Source organism: Nyctibius grandis, chromosome 6, assembly GCF_013368605.1.
Source record: "Nyctibius grandis isolate bNycGra1 chromosome 6, bNycGra1.pri, whole genome shotgun sequence".
Classification (NCBI taxonomy): Eukaryota; Metazoa; Chordata; class Aves; order Nyctibiiformes; family Nyctibiidae; genus Nyctibius; species Nyctibius grandis.
The window spans coordinates 81,923,420-81,938,794 of NC_090663.1; the positions used below are offsets into that span (position 1 = coordinate 81,923,420).

A 15,375-nucleotide genomic window follows, 5' to 3' on the forward strand; every position below is an offset into this window, starting at 1 on the left:
AAGTATTATGCTGCAAAATGAACTAGAACCCTGTACAGTGATTAATTTGTTCTTTTCCATTGCCTTGTGAGAACGTTTTCAGAGGGAAAGATCTTTTCTACAATAGTTACTGAAAGAACTATTGGATGTCAAGAAGAGGAAAGGTAGTTCAGAGCTGTCCATTGCAATCATAAAATCCTAACAACAGCTACTGACTTCTTGGTTGCCTATGCAAACAGGATAAACTTCAGGTTAACATTGATTTTTTTTTTTTTTTTTTTTTAAAATGCAAACTATTTATAAACTGGTCAATGAAGCAACCTTTTATTGTACCACAAGCATCTTTGATATTTATAAGCTGAGTATTAATATAAACTAAACTGAATGTAATCTTACTTCCAAAAGAAAGTATTTCAGTATATAAGTAAATGAATGTAAACACAGTACTTATAAAAGGTGTGTGCACTTATAGATCTGTTTAATGTAAATTGAAGGAGTGTGAATGTCTACTTTTGATTCAATAATATCTAAATCAATAGTCCAGAAAAATCAGTTATTTGGAACTTAATGCTATTTCAAATTCCTTGATAGTTATGAGAAGCTGAAAGACAAAAAGAACAATATTTAGTTTCATAAAATAGAGGAAATTTTAAAGGCAGGAGTCAGGTGTTTTTCATTTTACAGACCAAACGGGAGTGCAAAATACTACTTAGTGAAATGATTTCACAATACCTGTTTTTCTGTCTTAGGTGACACATCTCCTTGATAATGAAAACTGTTTGTATGTTTACATGCTGAAACTGCCTTTTCACCAGTTAAGGAGACATATGTTAAATTTTCAAAAAAAGCCAAGAGTTCTATTTTCAAAAGTAGGTTGGACTCTTAATAGTCTGTCTCAGTGAATCTCTCTGCAACATGGACTCACACCTGATTAAGTCCCTTCAAAAAAATAGACCTAGGTGTCTGAAGTCAGTAAGGCAGTTTTATTTTTATCTGTTCATTATAGTCCTGGTCCTTAATCCCCTATCAAAGCATGTTCAACTCTGAGTTAACATTAGTGCCTGGCTAATGTTTACACAAAAAAAGGGACGAAGGAGGAGGAAATAGATAGAAGAATTGTACTATCTCAAAAAATTACGCTGTCTTTATAAAAACGCAGAGTGATGCATTTCTCATTTTGCTTTCTATGGGCTTGTAATGGCTACTGCAGTTAGAGACCAAACCACTGAGTAAATGGTAGGACAAAATAAGTAATACTTGATTTTTATGCCTTTTAATTCTTTCCTTCTTTCCATTTTTTTTGAACATAAAATTTTAGATTCAGATTTTTAAACTGCATGTAGAAGGGAGACATATTGTTAATCATCTTACAGCTTTTTTCATCCCAAACCATTTACAATTTAAACTTTATGTAATGAAAAAATAATTTCTCTCTGAAATGCTGCCAGCTCTGGAGTAAATGCTACATCTATTTTACAATATCAATACCAAAACTTTTGAAATAAAATGGAAAAATCGCTTATTTGAAACTCTGGAAATAATTTGCAGCAGGCTAAAATTGGAATGCAGCATTTTGGTTAATGGGGATACTAATGGCAGGAGAGGCAGGGAATCTTACCTGTCTAACATTTAAAGCCTTGCCAGTGGCTGTACTGAGACTAGTAATAGATTAGAATCACATAGTTCATGTCTGATCCTGACTTCCTCAAAGCTGTCTTGTCAGGGCTTGCTTTCAAAAGTTTATAGGGAATTTTAGAACTGGAACTTAATTTATTCTAATTTTAGATTGTTTATAACTGTGGTATTATTTCAGATAAGAATAATCTTGTGTTCATCATTAGTATACAAACAAATGAAGCATCTTACAGAAGCTTTGTGACAAATGCTGCTTTTGACAATAAAGTCCTTTTTAGATGTCAAGTAATGGTAGAAGAGAAAAGTACAATATTAGAATTAGGCCTTCACTACTGCAAAATGACTACATGGAAGAGAAACATAAGGGTGATGCTAACCTGTCATAAATGAGTTATTCAGTTAGCTCAGTTTGCACTTGTGTAAATCAAAGAAAATCAGTGCTTTCCATTATCATTTAATCTTTATCCATATACAATTATCAAAATACAATACAGTTATGCCTATAGAAAGCAAATGGCTGAAACTTCTTTGGCCATAAGCATCTTAGCTTTCTTCGGAAGACAATTTCTTGTAAGGAAGAATATTTGCTGCCACCTTCTGGACTTCTATATTTCACAGTTTAGAGGAAGGTCTTACAAGAGGAAGGTCTTACCTTGTGAAGTAAACATTTGAAAATCAAATGTCCTAGTTTCTGACCTTGCTATTTTGTATGAACAATGAAAGGGTTTTAAATTTATATTAAGTGAAGGTTAATCATATTTTTTATTCTAAAATCAAAGAAAATACATATTATATTGTAATAGTTTGAGGTGGTGGCACTATTATTGCTGAACGTGTCCAAACTAAAAGATAAATTATCCAGTTCCTTATAATTTCTTATCAAATCTTTCAAACTGAAATTTTCAGTCTTAGTTGTTTTTCTTATTTACTTTATCCCAAATGATCCAACCGTTTCAGACGCCTTTCAACCAAATGAACTTATATAATTCAACCATTTCAAAGAGTGAGAGTAGGGGAAAATACATGTCAATGACAAAAAATTCTAGCATCCTTTTCCTTGAAAAGTGGTACTACTATGTGCTTTAGAACCAGTTTGAGTCTAATCTTTGTGTCTGAAGTTTCTCATATTTCCATGTAAACTTGCCTACGTATATTCAAACTGAGAGCCTTATGTAGGCTCAATAGGAGCACCTTGCTTTTTACAGCTAGTTCCCGAGAACTCTGTTAGCAGTGATAATATTCTGTTAGGCGGGAGGATTTTGTTCATTATTACAGGTCTAAGCTGCTGTAGGCTGTGATGTCTTTGGACACCACACAGGAGAACAAGGAGACTGTCCTTGTGCTTCCTCTGCCTGTCTAAACTGCAGGCTGTGTGCACCCCACAGGCTGGAGAAGTCACTGGGGTGTTCCACAGCTCCTGTTCTGCCTGCACAGCTGGGTTTTCATTCACAAAAAAGCAGAGCATCCAGGTGTATGGGGCATACCCATGTCTCTTCCCACCATCAGGTCCAGACCTGAGGGTGCACGCTCACTGATCAGGACTGAGATACACTGCAGAGCACAGCTGCCCCTTGACAGAGCCCAAGACCTCCTGTCTGGGCCCTAGGACCCTCAAAGGGGAGAACGACTGGTTTGAATACAGGGGGGCAAGAAGCAAAATTTCAACAGGGTAGAAGAAACAGAGACTGGACGAAGCAAAACCAGGAGCTGGTACTACTTGATACAGAAGGAAAATTGCATTCAGCACTGGCTTGGAGAGTGATGAGACTAGGACCTGATAGCCAAGGTTCCTGAGCTTGCATGAGAAGCTTAAGGAATGGAAAATTGACCTGTGTAGCTCACAATGAGGCTACAATGAGGAGACCAGGAAAAGAAAAAGATTAATAAATAGGGCAAGGAAGGTACGTTTGGGGGAAAGAACCTGTGCACACTACTGTATACTTTCCTTCAGAGTTCCAGGGAAATTTCTTCCCTAGAGGAATGGAGTTTGTCCTTCCTTGGTCTCTCTGCTGTCAGAAAAGACCATGAAGCCCTGTTGGAAACCTGTGTCATCCCCCCAGTGCTGATTCACGCCGGAGGTGTCAGCATGCATTTGCTGCCAGCAAACGTGACAGCAGTTTTCTATGGTGGTTCAAGCCATGCCAGAGGAACCTGTTGGTTACAGTATGCTATGTGATAGTATTCTGGGCTTTGGTTTGTTGTTCTTAGAAAACTCTTGGGTCTTAAACACACAAAGCTACCTTGAAGCAATGCTAGTGAAGTTGGAAGGTGAAGTATTCAAAAGCTATGAGATGCAAGCATCATTGCCCAGTGCATATGCAATTTGATTAAATTTCAGGACTTATGCCCCATCCAGTGCTGTTTCAGGGCCTCATTTGGGAAATACTAGGATTATATAGCAAAGGAGTATATTGTGCAAAAGGTGCTTTCACTGGTTGGATTTCATAGCTGGTCACTGAGTATTCCCTTTCTGGGCTTCTACCTGGAGACCTGTGATCTGTTAACACTCACAGACTGATGTTAAGGATCACGTGCTTTGATACAGTAACTAGTTCATATGCTACTGGGCTCTGAAGATACTCAGTGTCTTGAACTGGACACTCAAGGCTACTGAGTGTCCTACTATCAGTGTTGTACTCTTCGTGCCTTATTTACTCATTTATAGAATGTAGAAGTGAACTACGGCTTCTGCCTGACTTGAATGCTAACAAAAAAAAAACTATGAGGAAATAATTCTGCATGAAGAGCACACTGGGAAGAGTGTACATTAAGTAGGGAATGGTGCTAAGAACAGAACAATGTCAAAACAAAACAGTGAAGAGCTCTTTGTCAGAGGAGCAGTACCATTCTGTGCCCTGAATTGAGTCTGGAGTCCTACAGAAAAAAATAGCAATGATGACATGATTACAGATGTTTTTGTCACACAAATGCCCAGGATGGTTGGATTAACATTATTTCCAAGTGCTTCATTTTGCAATCTAAACAGTAGTGTTTAACATTGTTTTTTCATGATTACATATACATAGGGTGAGATGCTTGCTTCAGTACTGTTTCCTGTGGCAATACCAAGTCTGTCCAGTTTCACTATGAAAACACCTCTCTGAAAGTAATCTTAGGATGACAGAAGTCTATCATTTTGTACATCTGAAATTCTCATAGCTGTGCAACAGAGTACAGTGCAGGTGCTGATTTACATCACCATAAAAAGTTATGTTGCTGCCTCTCATTTTGTGTAATCTTTTGCATTTTTAATGGAATGCCATCATGAAATTTTTTTCCTCATTTGTCACACGTCTGCACTTTCTGACATCAGCCAAACAAGCAGCAAGGAAGTATGTGGAAACCTTTTCTGAAGAAACCTACAGCCCAGTTTGGTTCATAAAAGATATTCAGGTAGCGTGGCTAGGGCTGGCAGAAATATCTGTACGTATCTAACACTGTTTACTTAACCAAAGAAAATTAAACTGCAGGTGGATTTTGAGGTTTTCTTGTCACCTGCTTAGGTTCCACTTTTAAGTTGTAGGCCTGAGCCTGATGTGGGAAAATTACCAGGACTCTAGGAAGAAAACTAAGTGTACCCAGATGCCCATGCTTTGCTTTGTTCACAGTATAAAGCTGTCTACCAACAACAACCTGCACAGTGAGGCTACAAGAAGTAGCATTCTCAGACATACAAGAAAAAAATTACTAGCAGTTATTGATGTTTTTTGGAAAAAAAAAAGTTAGTTTTTCACAAAATCTTTCTTTTAAAAATTGAAATATTTGTCCATAGGTCATTACTGTATGGAAGCTTTTGCTTCTAATATAAAAGTACTGAATTCTTTGCTTTGCAATCAGTTAAAGCTCATATTGAAATCATTGAGTGCTGTGCTCCATGTCACCCTTTGTAATCCAACATGTGTTACAGTGATTGGGAGTGTATTTTATTTCTGTAATGTTCCTCCTTCTGTTCGTTGTGCATTTCTTAAATCAGTTAAAATCTATTGTTTCATATAGATGGAAACATCAAGAGAAACCCTCCATCTGTTCAACAGTTTAATCTTTACACCTGTTTAGAAATGACCTGGTAACTTTCATAGCAGCTTATCTTTCAGTTGCCTGGAATTGTGATGGGACTCTGTTTTTTAAGATGTCTGTTTTAAAGATGCACAAAAGAATCAAGGATTCTTGTTTGAAAACACTTATTATTGTTATACTCATCACCCCACACAGGAAGCCTTCATCCAGATAGTTCAGTAAGTTATTTTTCTTGTCACTGAGTTTCCTCAGCATAATGGAATGTGCAGTTATAACATACTACCACGTAAGTTTGTGCAGGTTTCACATGCACTGAATTTAAAAACAGTTTGTCAAGATCATTACAAACAGGAATAGATTTTTTTTCCTTTGAAAACTGCAGAGGATACCAAAAGACTTAATTAGCATGCTATATAAAGAAAAAGTCTTTGCCTGCCTCACTCAAGGAAGCAAATGTTAAAACCATGGAAGTATCATCATATGGTTAGTCTTAGCTTGTAAAGTCTGCTTTTGTAGAGATCCTTCCAACATAGTATTTCACTGAGCTTCAGGATTTTTCCTACTTTTTAAATGGTTTGATAAAAAACCTAAAGTGCTTCCTGTAGTAAGCAACTGGCCTGAAAAGCACTTGCCAAACATAGCTCTCAAGTGAGTCCAACTCCTCCCTTACGTAATCACATGCAAAGGTAATCTGTTTACTATAAAGCAAGAAGAGTCATTGTTATGGGTACTATGAAGTTGTGACGGTGGCACCAAGTGTGCAATGAAATTATCAGGCTCACATCTTTTCCCAAGAAATCTACCAGCAGTAATTCGGAGCTTCTGAATCCACAGGTTTTTGAAGGTCTTGTCAAGTTTCTTCTTTCTGTAACATTTCTATTTCAAGCTGAGTAGACTCATTATAAAATAATATTATGCCAAGCTGTGTAATTAAGGTTTGCACTCGCCATGCTGAACTGCCAAAGCGATCAGTGGAATCCTGGGTGTTTGACTTCAGGCAAAGGAAGTTTTTAACAAAACATGACAAAAGGCAAGGCTGGAAGAGTGGATCTTTTTATAACCAATCCTTTTGTATTCTTAAAGCTACGAAATCTGGAAAAGGATCCTGGAAAAAGAGAGGAGAAAGATTTTGCAAATTGTTAGTTGCGAAGAGTGCTGTCGTTTCACCGGTATTTCCCTACCTCATAGTGTACTGAGGATTCCCCGCAGAGATGCTGGAGCAGCAGACCATGATGGTAAGGCTGGTCCTTTGTTGAGGTGTCGTCCTGGATACTTGATAAACAGTGCTCCTCCCAGATCCTGTCATCCGGTGTCACGTTATCTTTATAATTGCTTATAATCTTTCATCAGAGTTCACCTTAGCACTTTCGAAAACCCTCGTGTATAGGAGCTATCTAGGATAATATGTTTGTAGATCTGTTGTCTCTCAGAACAATAGTCTACTGATAGGGCCTGTTTTGTGGTGGTTTTTTTTTTTTTTTTAAAGCTCACTTTTTCCTTTTGCTGGGTATTAGCATTTCGGCTCTTTCACAGTATCTTTTGTAAGTAGAGGAAAAAAAATCATGCCAAGTGATGTGAGCACTCTCGCATCCTAGAAAATTTCAACAAAAGGCTGGAAATAGTCAACCATCTCAGTGCAGAATAATTAAACCTTTCTTGCTGGTTGTTTTCTTGTCTTATACCTTCAGTATTTCATGATCCTCTGATAGGTATTTTATCCTGTGCAGTCTCTGCTTTTTTCCTGGAGTTTTCTCCCCACTGCCTGGCTCCCTCTAATCCTAGTAGTTTTTCTCTCAAAATTGCTTCTCTGCCACTTAGCGCTGATTTTCCTATCTGAACCACACACCAGCCCCCCACTTCCTAATTTTTGGAGCCTGCCGATACCTCAACCTCTTAGTATTTCTTTACTTCATTTACAAATTTGTGTGAATTATGAACATTTGTTGGGTCACTGAAGTTTTAGGGCTTATTTTGACTCAACTCTTGAATGTCTCATAGAAAATAAAATTTGGTATACAAAGTAAAATAAATAAAACTAGGTATATAAAATTGTCAGCAAGTCTAGGAGGGAATGGGGCATTCCCTGCTGCAAGTCTTGATATGAGTATAGTATAAAGTCCCATGCCATCGGCCAGGTGCTTTTGGAACCAAGCAGCTTATTGACACTGGATATTGTCACATGTCTTAGGACACTCGCAAAATTATTTCTTCCGTAAGAGAGCAGAAGGCAAAAGAATGAGGTTTACTTGTAAGAGATGGTAATGTTTACTCTGTAAATGTTCCTACAGAAAAAAATCATTCAAATATCTTTGTTTCATAATATGTTATCTTTTGCTGAGCAGGAGCATGGTAAGAGTGGTTCCCCTAGAGACAGGGGGGAGAAGTTAAGCAGTTCTTTGTTCAATAACTAAATTTTGTCTTTTGTTTTTGCAACAGAAATTTAAACTGTTTGTGTAAAAGCTACTCAACTCTAAATCAAAACTTTTCAATTCAGGTTTTATAACAAGGGTTCTGTAACTGAATCAGAAATGGAAAGTATATAAACCTTTGAATGAAGTAGCTGTTTTGATGAACAGGCTGTCTAGAATGTGAGATCCGAACTGGTGCAGTATAATACCTCCAGTATTGCTACAATTGAATGTGCTAAAACCAACATAAAACACTTAAATTCCTCTTTTAATGTGAGCATACTGAAAGTATTGTTATTAGAGGTGGCCTAAAATTCACTGTTAAATATGCTTACATAGTAAACATAACAATTGCATCTTGATAGCCTTGTCATATAATATTAAAATAATTCTAATAGCTTTTTCATAAAAAAAAAAAAACATTTACAAAGGCTCACTGCCCTTTCAAAGTGAAATTTCAGATGGCTCCTCTCTACACAAACCATTCATTTTCTTAACATTCCAGCTATGTTTAACATCATCGTTAGCTTTTAATTTGGATCCATGACAATGAACAGCTCAACTTTCCTCTAAATATCTGTTTCACAAGAGATTACATTTTGAGTAAAACTGTTACTTTAAGTAGGCTAGTCTTCTGAGATAGTAATAAGAATTACAGACTTACCTGATTAGTAAAAAGAGTCTTGAAGCCAAGTTGGATCCAAGCACTGTGTGTAGAATGACGTGTATATATATGTATATATGAAATTGAATTCAGAGTTGGACTTTGAATGGGATTTGCAAATGATCTTAGCTGAGTTAAGAGGACTAGTGTCACTGGGGCTTATGCTTTTAACTCTTATTGGTGCTTTAAAAATTCCTTCTGTCATTGCTATAGGCCATATGAAATACTTGTATTTGAATGACAGCAAAAAAATCAAAATGTGATCGAAATCCAAATTTTCAGCGTAGATGCACTTCCTTTTCTTTTGGCCAAAATAAAGAGAAGATAGGCTAATAGCTATATTTTATATTGCTATCACAGAAGCTGACTTTTTGCTTATTGGTGTAAACATGCATGTGATATAGTTGACTTCCTAAGTGAATTTTGGGTTGTGCTGAAAATGAAAGAAATAGCAAAATGATTTTAAAGATGACAATTATGCATTTCTGTCTTTCAGGTGAATTTAGTTCTAGACAGATCACTCAGGAAACTGAAATGTTCTGTTTCAGTCCATGGCTCTTCCCTAGATCCTATTAACCTGACTTCTGTCTTTCTGGAGAACTGATTTCCTTTGCATGAGAATATATCCCAGCTTTATCTCATGTTTCTTCTGCTGATAATTAGAATAATAATGCGTATTATTTCTTACTTGGAAAGTAGTATGCCATATAGGCATATATATGCTAGAAGTTAGATTTCAGTAATCCCTGTATTTCACACAGGATACTCAATAGCTGGTGATGAATTCTGAAAGTTACTGACCTGAGCCTGTTACGAACTGGTGGCCATGCTGTGTAAGCTGCTGTATCATGCCACATGCATCAACATCAACACTTATGTACAAAACTGCTAAAATCTCCTCATTAAGGAAATATTTTTGGGGTGGTAGGGTGAACGAGTACAGAAGTGATTGTAATTTACAGATGTGTTTTACAGGAGGAGACTGTAAGTGAAAACATGTGAGGCAATACAAGGCTGATTGGATTTCTATGTATCTCTCTAGCAGCACTACTTATCTTTGGTAGGGTATCTTTATTCCAAGTAGATACTACTATCTTAAACTTCTACCTAAAATAATGGATGTAACTTCAGGTAAAACATTTACTAGTGGGGCAGGAAGGGGAAAGGAAAAGGGAAGGGGAGAGGAGGGAGGAAATTTCATATTAACAGGATAGCATAGGAAATAGAATTCCCCTAAAATATACTGTAAGTCTGTACATGTAAGTGAAACAAAAAAAAAGCAACCAAACCAAAGAAAAAAAAACCCAAACAGGCAGAGAGGAAAGGGACAAGTTTAATAATAGAAGAAAAATACAGATATTGACAGTGGAAAACAGATAGAAGGGAGATCTCCAAAGAATTAAAATATTGCTACTTTCTATTTCCAGGTAAATGCTGTGTAATTCTTTCTTGAGTTTTCCAAACTATTTTTTTTTTTTCAAAATTTCCCATCATTCTGCTGAATTTTAAGATGGATCACTTGGTCATTTTTTTTCTAATGCAGTCAGTATCCCAATCCAAAATTTAAAGGGGAGAGTAGGATTTTGGAGGTCCAGAATTCAAAGGAGTGATTTTTTTTTTTATTGGCTTGATTAGACTTTGGTTCCAGTCTGCTTTCTGCATGTACAACCTAATGCTTTCTTCTCAACTTTGATTGCAGTTTGCGTTACCATCATGGGACCAAACTAAGGAGATCTTGTTCATATGGGGGAATGTTTTCTCCATCAAGATAGATAGTTCTGCTAAACCCCCTATGATATAAATGATCCATAATCTGGTCTCTAGCTAGCTGAATGATAGTTTAAACAAATATATCAACAGATTCTGCCACCTTTCTTCACAGAGCGATGCTTTAATCTTTAGCTTCACACTTGGATGGATTTTGATACCCTTAGTTGTGTGTAACAACACCTTGTTTCAGACCTAGCACCACTGATCTTAACAGGACTCCTTGCTGAAAAGCATGCTAAACTATTCAAACAGAGGTCCTTGATTTCAGCAAGACTATGTATTCACTGCAGTATTATACAGTAGGTTTCAAGACCACAGACTCTTAAGAATTTTCTACAGTAGCAGTATTTCAATCCTTAGTCCCCAATACGACAAGTAAAAGGTGAAAGGATAAGACCAGAGTAAAAAGATTTAAAGTGGGAAGAAGCACTGTAAAGCCCCAAGTGAAAATAATAACGTGTACGAGAGACCAATAGGAAGACATGATCATATTTATGATTCACTGTTAAGGGCTAATTTCTGTGGCATATACTACTCTGGTTGGAACAATCAGTACTCTTGAATATATGTATCCCTTCAGTTGTCAATCACTGTGCTTTCACAAGAAGCTATTGCATTACATTACGGCTGCAAAACCCAGCTCACCTCTCTGACTGTTCAAGAATTTTGATTTACTGGCTTCTGTCTTACTTGCTGGATTCAAGGCAAACTTTGGCTAAAAATAAGTCTGCACTTGAGATGCCAAATTTCCCCAAAACGGGAAATCTTTGACAATTTTTCCAGCTGTCTTTCCACCTCTTTTACTCTTCAGAACACTCCAGCGTCTCTTATAGCACATTCTCTGTGAAATCACAGAGGCGATTCATGATTTTGGATCACAGCTGATCCACATAGCTTACAAACTAAGCCCCTGGCTGATCAATCAGATTTTTGCGGAAGGACCTTTGAGCCAGGACAGATTCTGACTGAATTCAGTGGGGCTCTGTGCAGGCCAAAGGTCTATCCAGTTGCATTCTGCTAGTGATCAGTCAGAGTCTAATACTGTATCTATTTTATGCTACGTTAGTAATCCATATTACTATTAATACCATTTAATAAGGCACTTCTTTTTTTAAAAAAAAGTCCTCAAATCCCTAGGTTATTAGAACATAGTTGGGGAGGGGGGCAGAAAGAAAGCTCTTGTCTATTAATTTGACATACCAGGAATATTGCTTACTGTTGTTTGTGTTGTAGTAGTCCTAAAGCAAAAACCTAGTGTCCTGCTTACTTAATAAAATGGTATCTGTTCATTTCAAGATGTTATGTGTATAAAGCATCTGATAATATGCACAAATGTGCTAAAATTTGTATCTGTTTTGATTCCTTAAAAAAGTTCAAATATTTTGGACCCAGATTTGAGGTGATATATCTGATGTTATTAAGTAGGCTAAGGAATACTATTGGCAGTGTTTGTGTGTCAGGTTGCCACTGCAAACAATTGATTGAAAGCAAAATGGACACTAAGTTTCAGCCATAAGGTTTACTCTTCAATAACTGATGGCTTCCACACCTGTGCAATGACGCCAGCTTTCTTTGCTGAAAATTTTGGCCTTGGAGCAGTAAACAAAGAAGATGTGGTGGCTTCTGGCTTAGAAAATGCAGAGTAGCCTGTAGATGAATATGACTCATTTACTGGGATAGAGGCATTTGAGTGGAACGAAGGTTGTGTACTGTAGGCTGGGACAGAGTACACTGACGATGCCCGGGTGTTAGTAGGATAACCAGCACTAGGTGGTCTGAAAGGTAGAGCTTGCTTTGAAGTGGACAACTTCGATGTCTGCTTAATAGTAAGGCTTTCCTTAGTACTAGGAGGTTGAAAAGTAAATAAAGATGCATCAAGTTGATACGGTTGATGTTTCATAATATCCAAAGCATTGAGACCTTTCTTAGGTTTTCTTTTTGTATTTTTGGTAGCAGCAGTGGACTTAGAAGAGGGCTTGGTAGCAGCAGGAGGATAAGATGGGCAGTGGATGGGATTATAAGCAACAGGTGGAGGTGCTCGGACATTAGATGAATATTTCCAAGATGCTGGTAAAGATGGAGTTGGAGATGAGGCTCGTGCCATGTTTGCCTGCACAGTCTCTGAATCTACCACATACTTCTCCATTCGAGAGTGCCTTCTGGCAAATAACTGTGCTCCTTTTCCACTCATAGCTGGTGGCATCTCAAAGGGTGGCTTTGTTCCTCCAGCACTTGGTGTGACTGGTGTTGTCTTGGGTGTATGGCTTGGACTTGCTAGGGTGGCCTGAGGCCCTTTGAAAGGACCAGCTAGGTTAAGAGTACTTGGGGGATGGACAGGAGAACGAGGATACTGTGGAGATTTGAGTGGTGCAGGATATGCTGCCTGAGGTGAGGCTGGTGCTGGGAAAGAAGGAGCCTTGTTAGAAGGCACAGCTTGAGGTGACCAAACTGGTGAAACTGGAGTACCAGCAGTAGGAGAGGCCTTGAGTGAAGGCTTTGGAGCAACAGGAGGAGGGGCCTTTTGTTTAGATGCTTGAGTCTGCATGAAATTGCAAGCTTCTGCCCCCAAACTGAGGTAGTCTTCTTCAGGTCCTGACTCAAAACCAGCTCCAGTACCTTTTTTGCCCTCTGCATTGTGTACAAGGGACAACAGGGCAGGATTAGGGCTTACTTTGGGTGTTTCTTTGAAAGTGAACATAGGTTTTGAAGTGCTTCTTCTCTTTGCCTCTTGCAGTATCCCAGTTCTTTTGGCTGGCACCGCAATCCTTTCATCTCTGGATGCTATGTGTTCTGTTGGCTCGGCGTATGACCACACAGTTGGGGCACCTCTGCTGGCTACAGGAGCTGAAACGGGTCTGTATAAAGCCTCAGATGGTGGGCTAATAGAGCAGTAAGGAGGTGGTGCTGGTATATCTGAAAGAGGACTAGTGATATTTCTTGTGGGTGAAAATGGTGCAGCTGCTCGGTTTTGAACCCCAGAAGGGAAGGGTTTAGCTGTTTTATTCAAAGATGCTGCTTTTTGAGCTTCAGAGGACTGAAAAGAGAGGCTTGTGTCTGGTGCTAAGCCAAAGCCATTTTGTTGTACCATTTTGCTATGATTCTGGCTCATGTCTGTGTAGCTTTTGCTCATACGGGTCTGCTGGCTTGACATTTCTTCCTCTTTTGTTTGATAGACTGAAGAGCTTACTTTCTGGAAGTTCTCTGATGTGGTGGCTTCCCTTCGTTCCTCTGTATGTGCTGTGTGTGCCTTCAGCTCCTCTTGCTCAGCTGTGATCTGATCCATCCTCTGTCGTCTCTTGGCAAACATGAGGGCTCCTTTACCTGTGCTCTCTGGAAGCGTCTGCATCTCGTCTCCACTTTTTGTCTTCTTTTCAACCTCAAGGAGACCACTGTCCCAGTCAAATGTCACAATCTTACTGTCGTTGTCAATGTCAGAGAAGAAATCCTCATCTATTTCTGACTCGCTCGTTGCAAGCAAGCTCACTTCAAAAGTGTTTTCTTTGTCCCCCTCTTCACCTTCACCTTCTTCACCCTCTTCTTCGTCACGTTCTAACTCCCCAGTACCGTAGCTAACTAAAGTATATTTCCTTGCCCTTTGACGACGCTTCTTGAACATCAACACCCCCTTGGAATTGGGATTGGGAGCTGCTGTCAGCAGCAATGCAATACTTTTACATTTAGATTTGGCTTCTTTGACCTGCTTCTCTGACAGACTCTCACTTCGCCGGAGCCCTGTGGAAAGAATTGAAGTGCACATTTAATTGCATGCAGCCCAGAAAAATACAAAGAGACTAATAACAAATAGTTCTGCATTTATCTAGACTGAAATTTACCCACTGTCCCCTTCCCCTCTATTAAAACATTTATTTTCTTTTGCTGGAGAGGTCATTATACTTAAGCTTTTCTGACAATATCAACTGTGTTGTAAATTCCATACCCAGCACTCTTAGTCACACCCATGCAAGTTCAAAGGCTACATCACTTTCTTTAGGACTTTCTTTGTTCAACAGGAACATTATATGTGTTTTTATGGTCTGATATTTATCAAAATTTACCAAAACTGTGTGTTTGCCCACAGTTCCTAGGCTTATAGCAGACATTCCCAGCCAGCCAGGCCCATGACTGCTTAACATCTGAGACCAAATGAAACGGAGTGTATTCTATCTGACGGTGGTAGCAGCTTCTTCCATTTATGGGTTTATTTTACTCATATGCATTACAAAATGTGTATAGTTGATAGGAGTCGGTACGCTTCTATGTATTAGCTATTTAAAAGCAAGTATACATCCAAAAAGGCATCCACAGAAACCATCAGCACTAACTTTCAGCCCCTTGGAAGACAAGGGAGTTTGGCCATAGCACTCAAAGAAAGCAGGTTTCAGTCTTTTAACAAGCATTACTTGCCTGAAACGTAATCCAAAATTGCACAGGATATAACAGCTCCAGGATATTTATTTTGAAAATGTGGCAAGAATGAATACACATTTGAGAACTGAATGGAGGAGGCTCGACTAACTTCTCAAGAGTATTTGCTAGCATATATCAATAATACATATTTCTTAAAGCATAGATTATTGGTTTTCCTCAAGTGATGTGGAACAGGAATAGATGCAGCTCTAAAGCTGATAGATGCACTGTACATAAGCATGAGTGCTTCCATGTTATATGACGTAGAGTATGTGCCTCGTTGGGCAATGCTAGTCAGGTCGTGTTCCTGTTCTTTCCCTTCCTTATATTCTACCATTGCATCTCATGAATGACAGCTTCAATAGCTTCTCCCTTTGAAAAAGCTAGAATTTAAAGCTATTCCTGCCTAAATCAATGGTCCCCTTCCACTTAATTTCAAAAGTAAAAAGCACGCCTCTGATATATGAAAATACAACAGTAAATTATTTCGTATCT

The 15,375-nt window shown here is 38.3% G+C and overlaps 1 protein-coding gene across 1 annotated transcript in view; it reads right to left on the bottom strand.

Annotated features, from left to right (window-relative positions):
• Positions 1 to 15,375, bottom strand: part of SYNPO2 (synaptopodin 2) — an 85,886-nt gene that overhangs the window by 5,109 nt on the left and 65,402 nt on the right. The window contains exon 4 of the mRNA XM_068402755.1: positions 12,023 to 14,205. Within this exon, the coding sequence (XP_068258856.1) occupies positions 12,023 to 14,205 (2,183 nt within the window). The remainder of the gene's footprint in view (positions 1 to 12,022; positions 14,206 to 15,375) is intronic.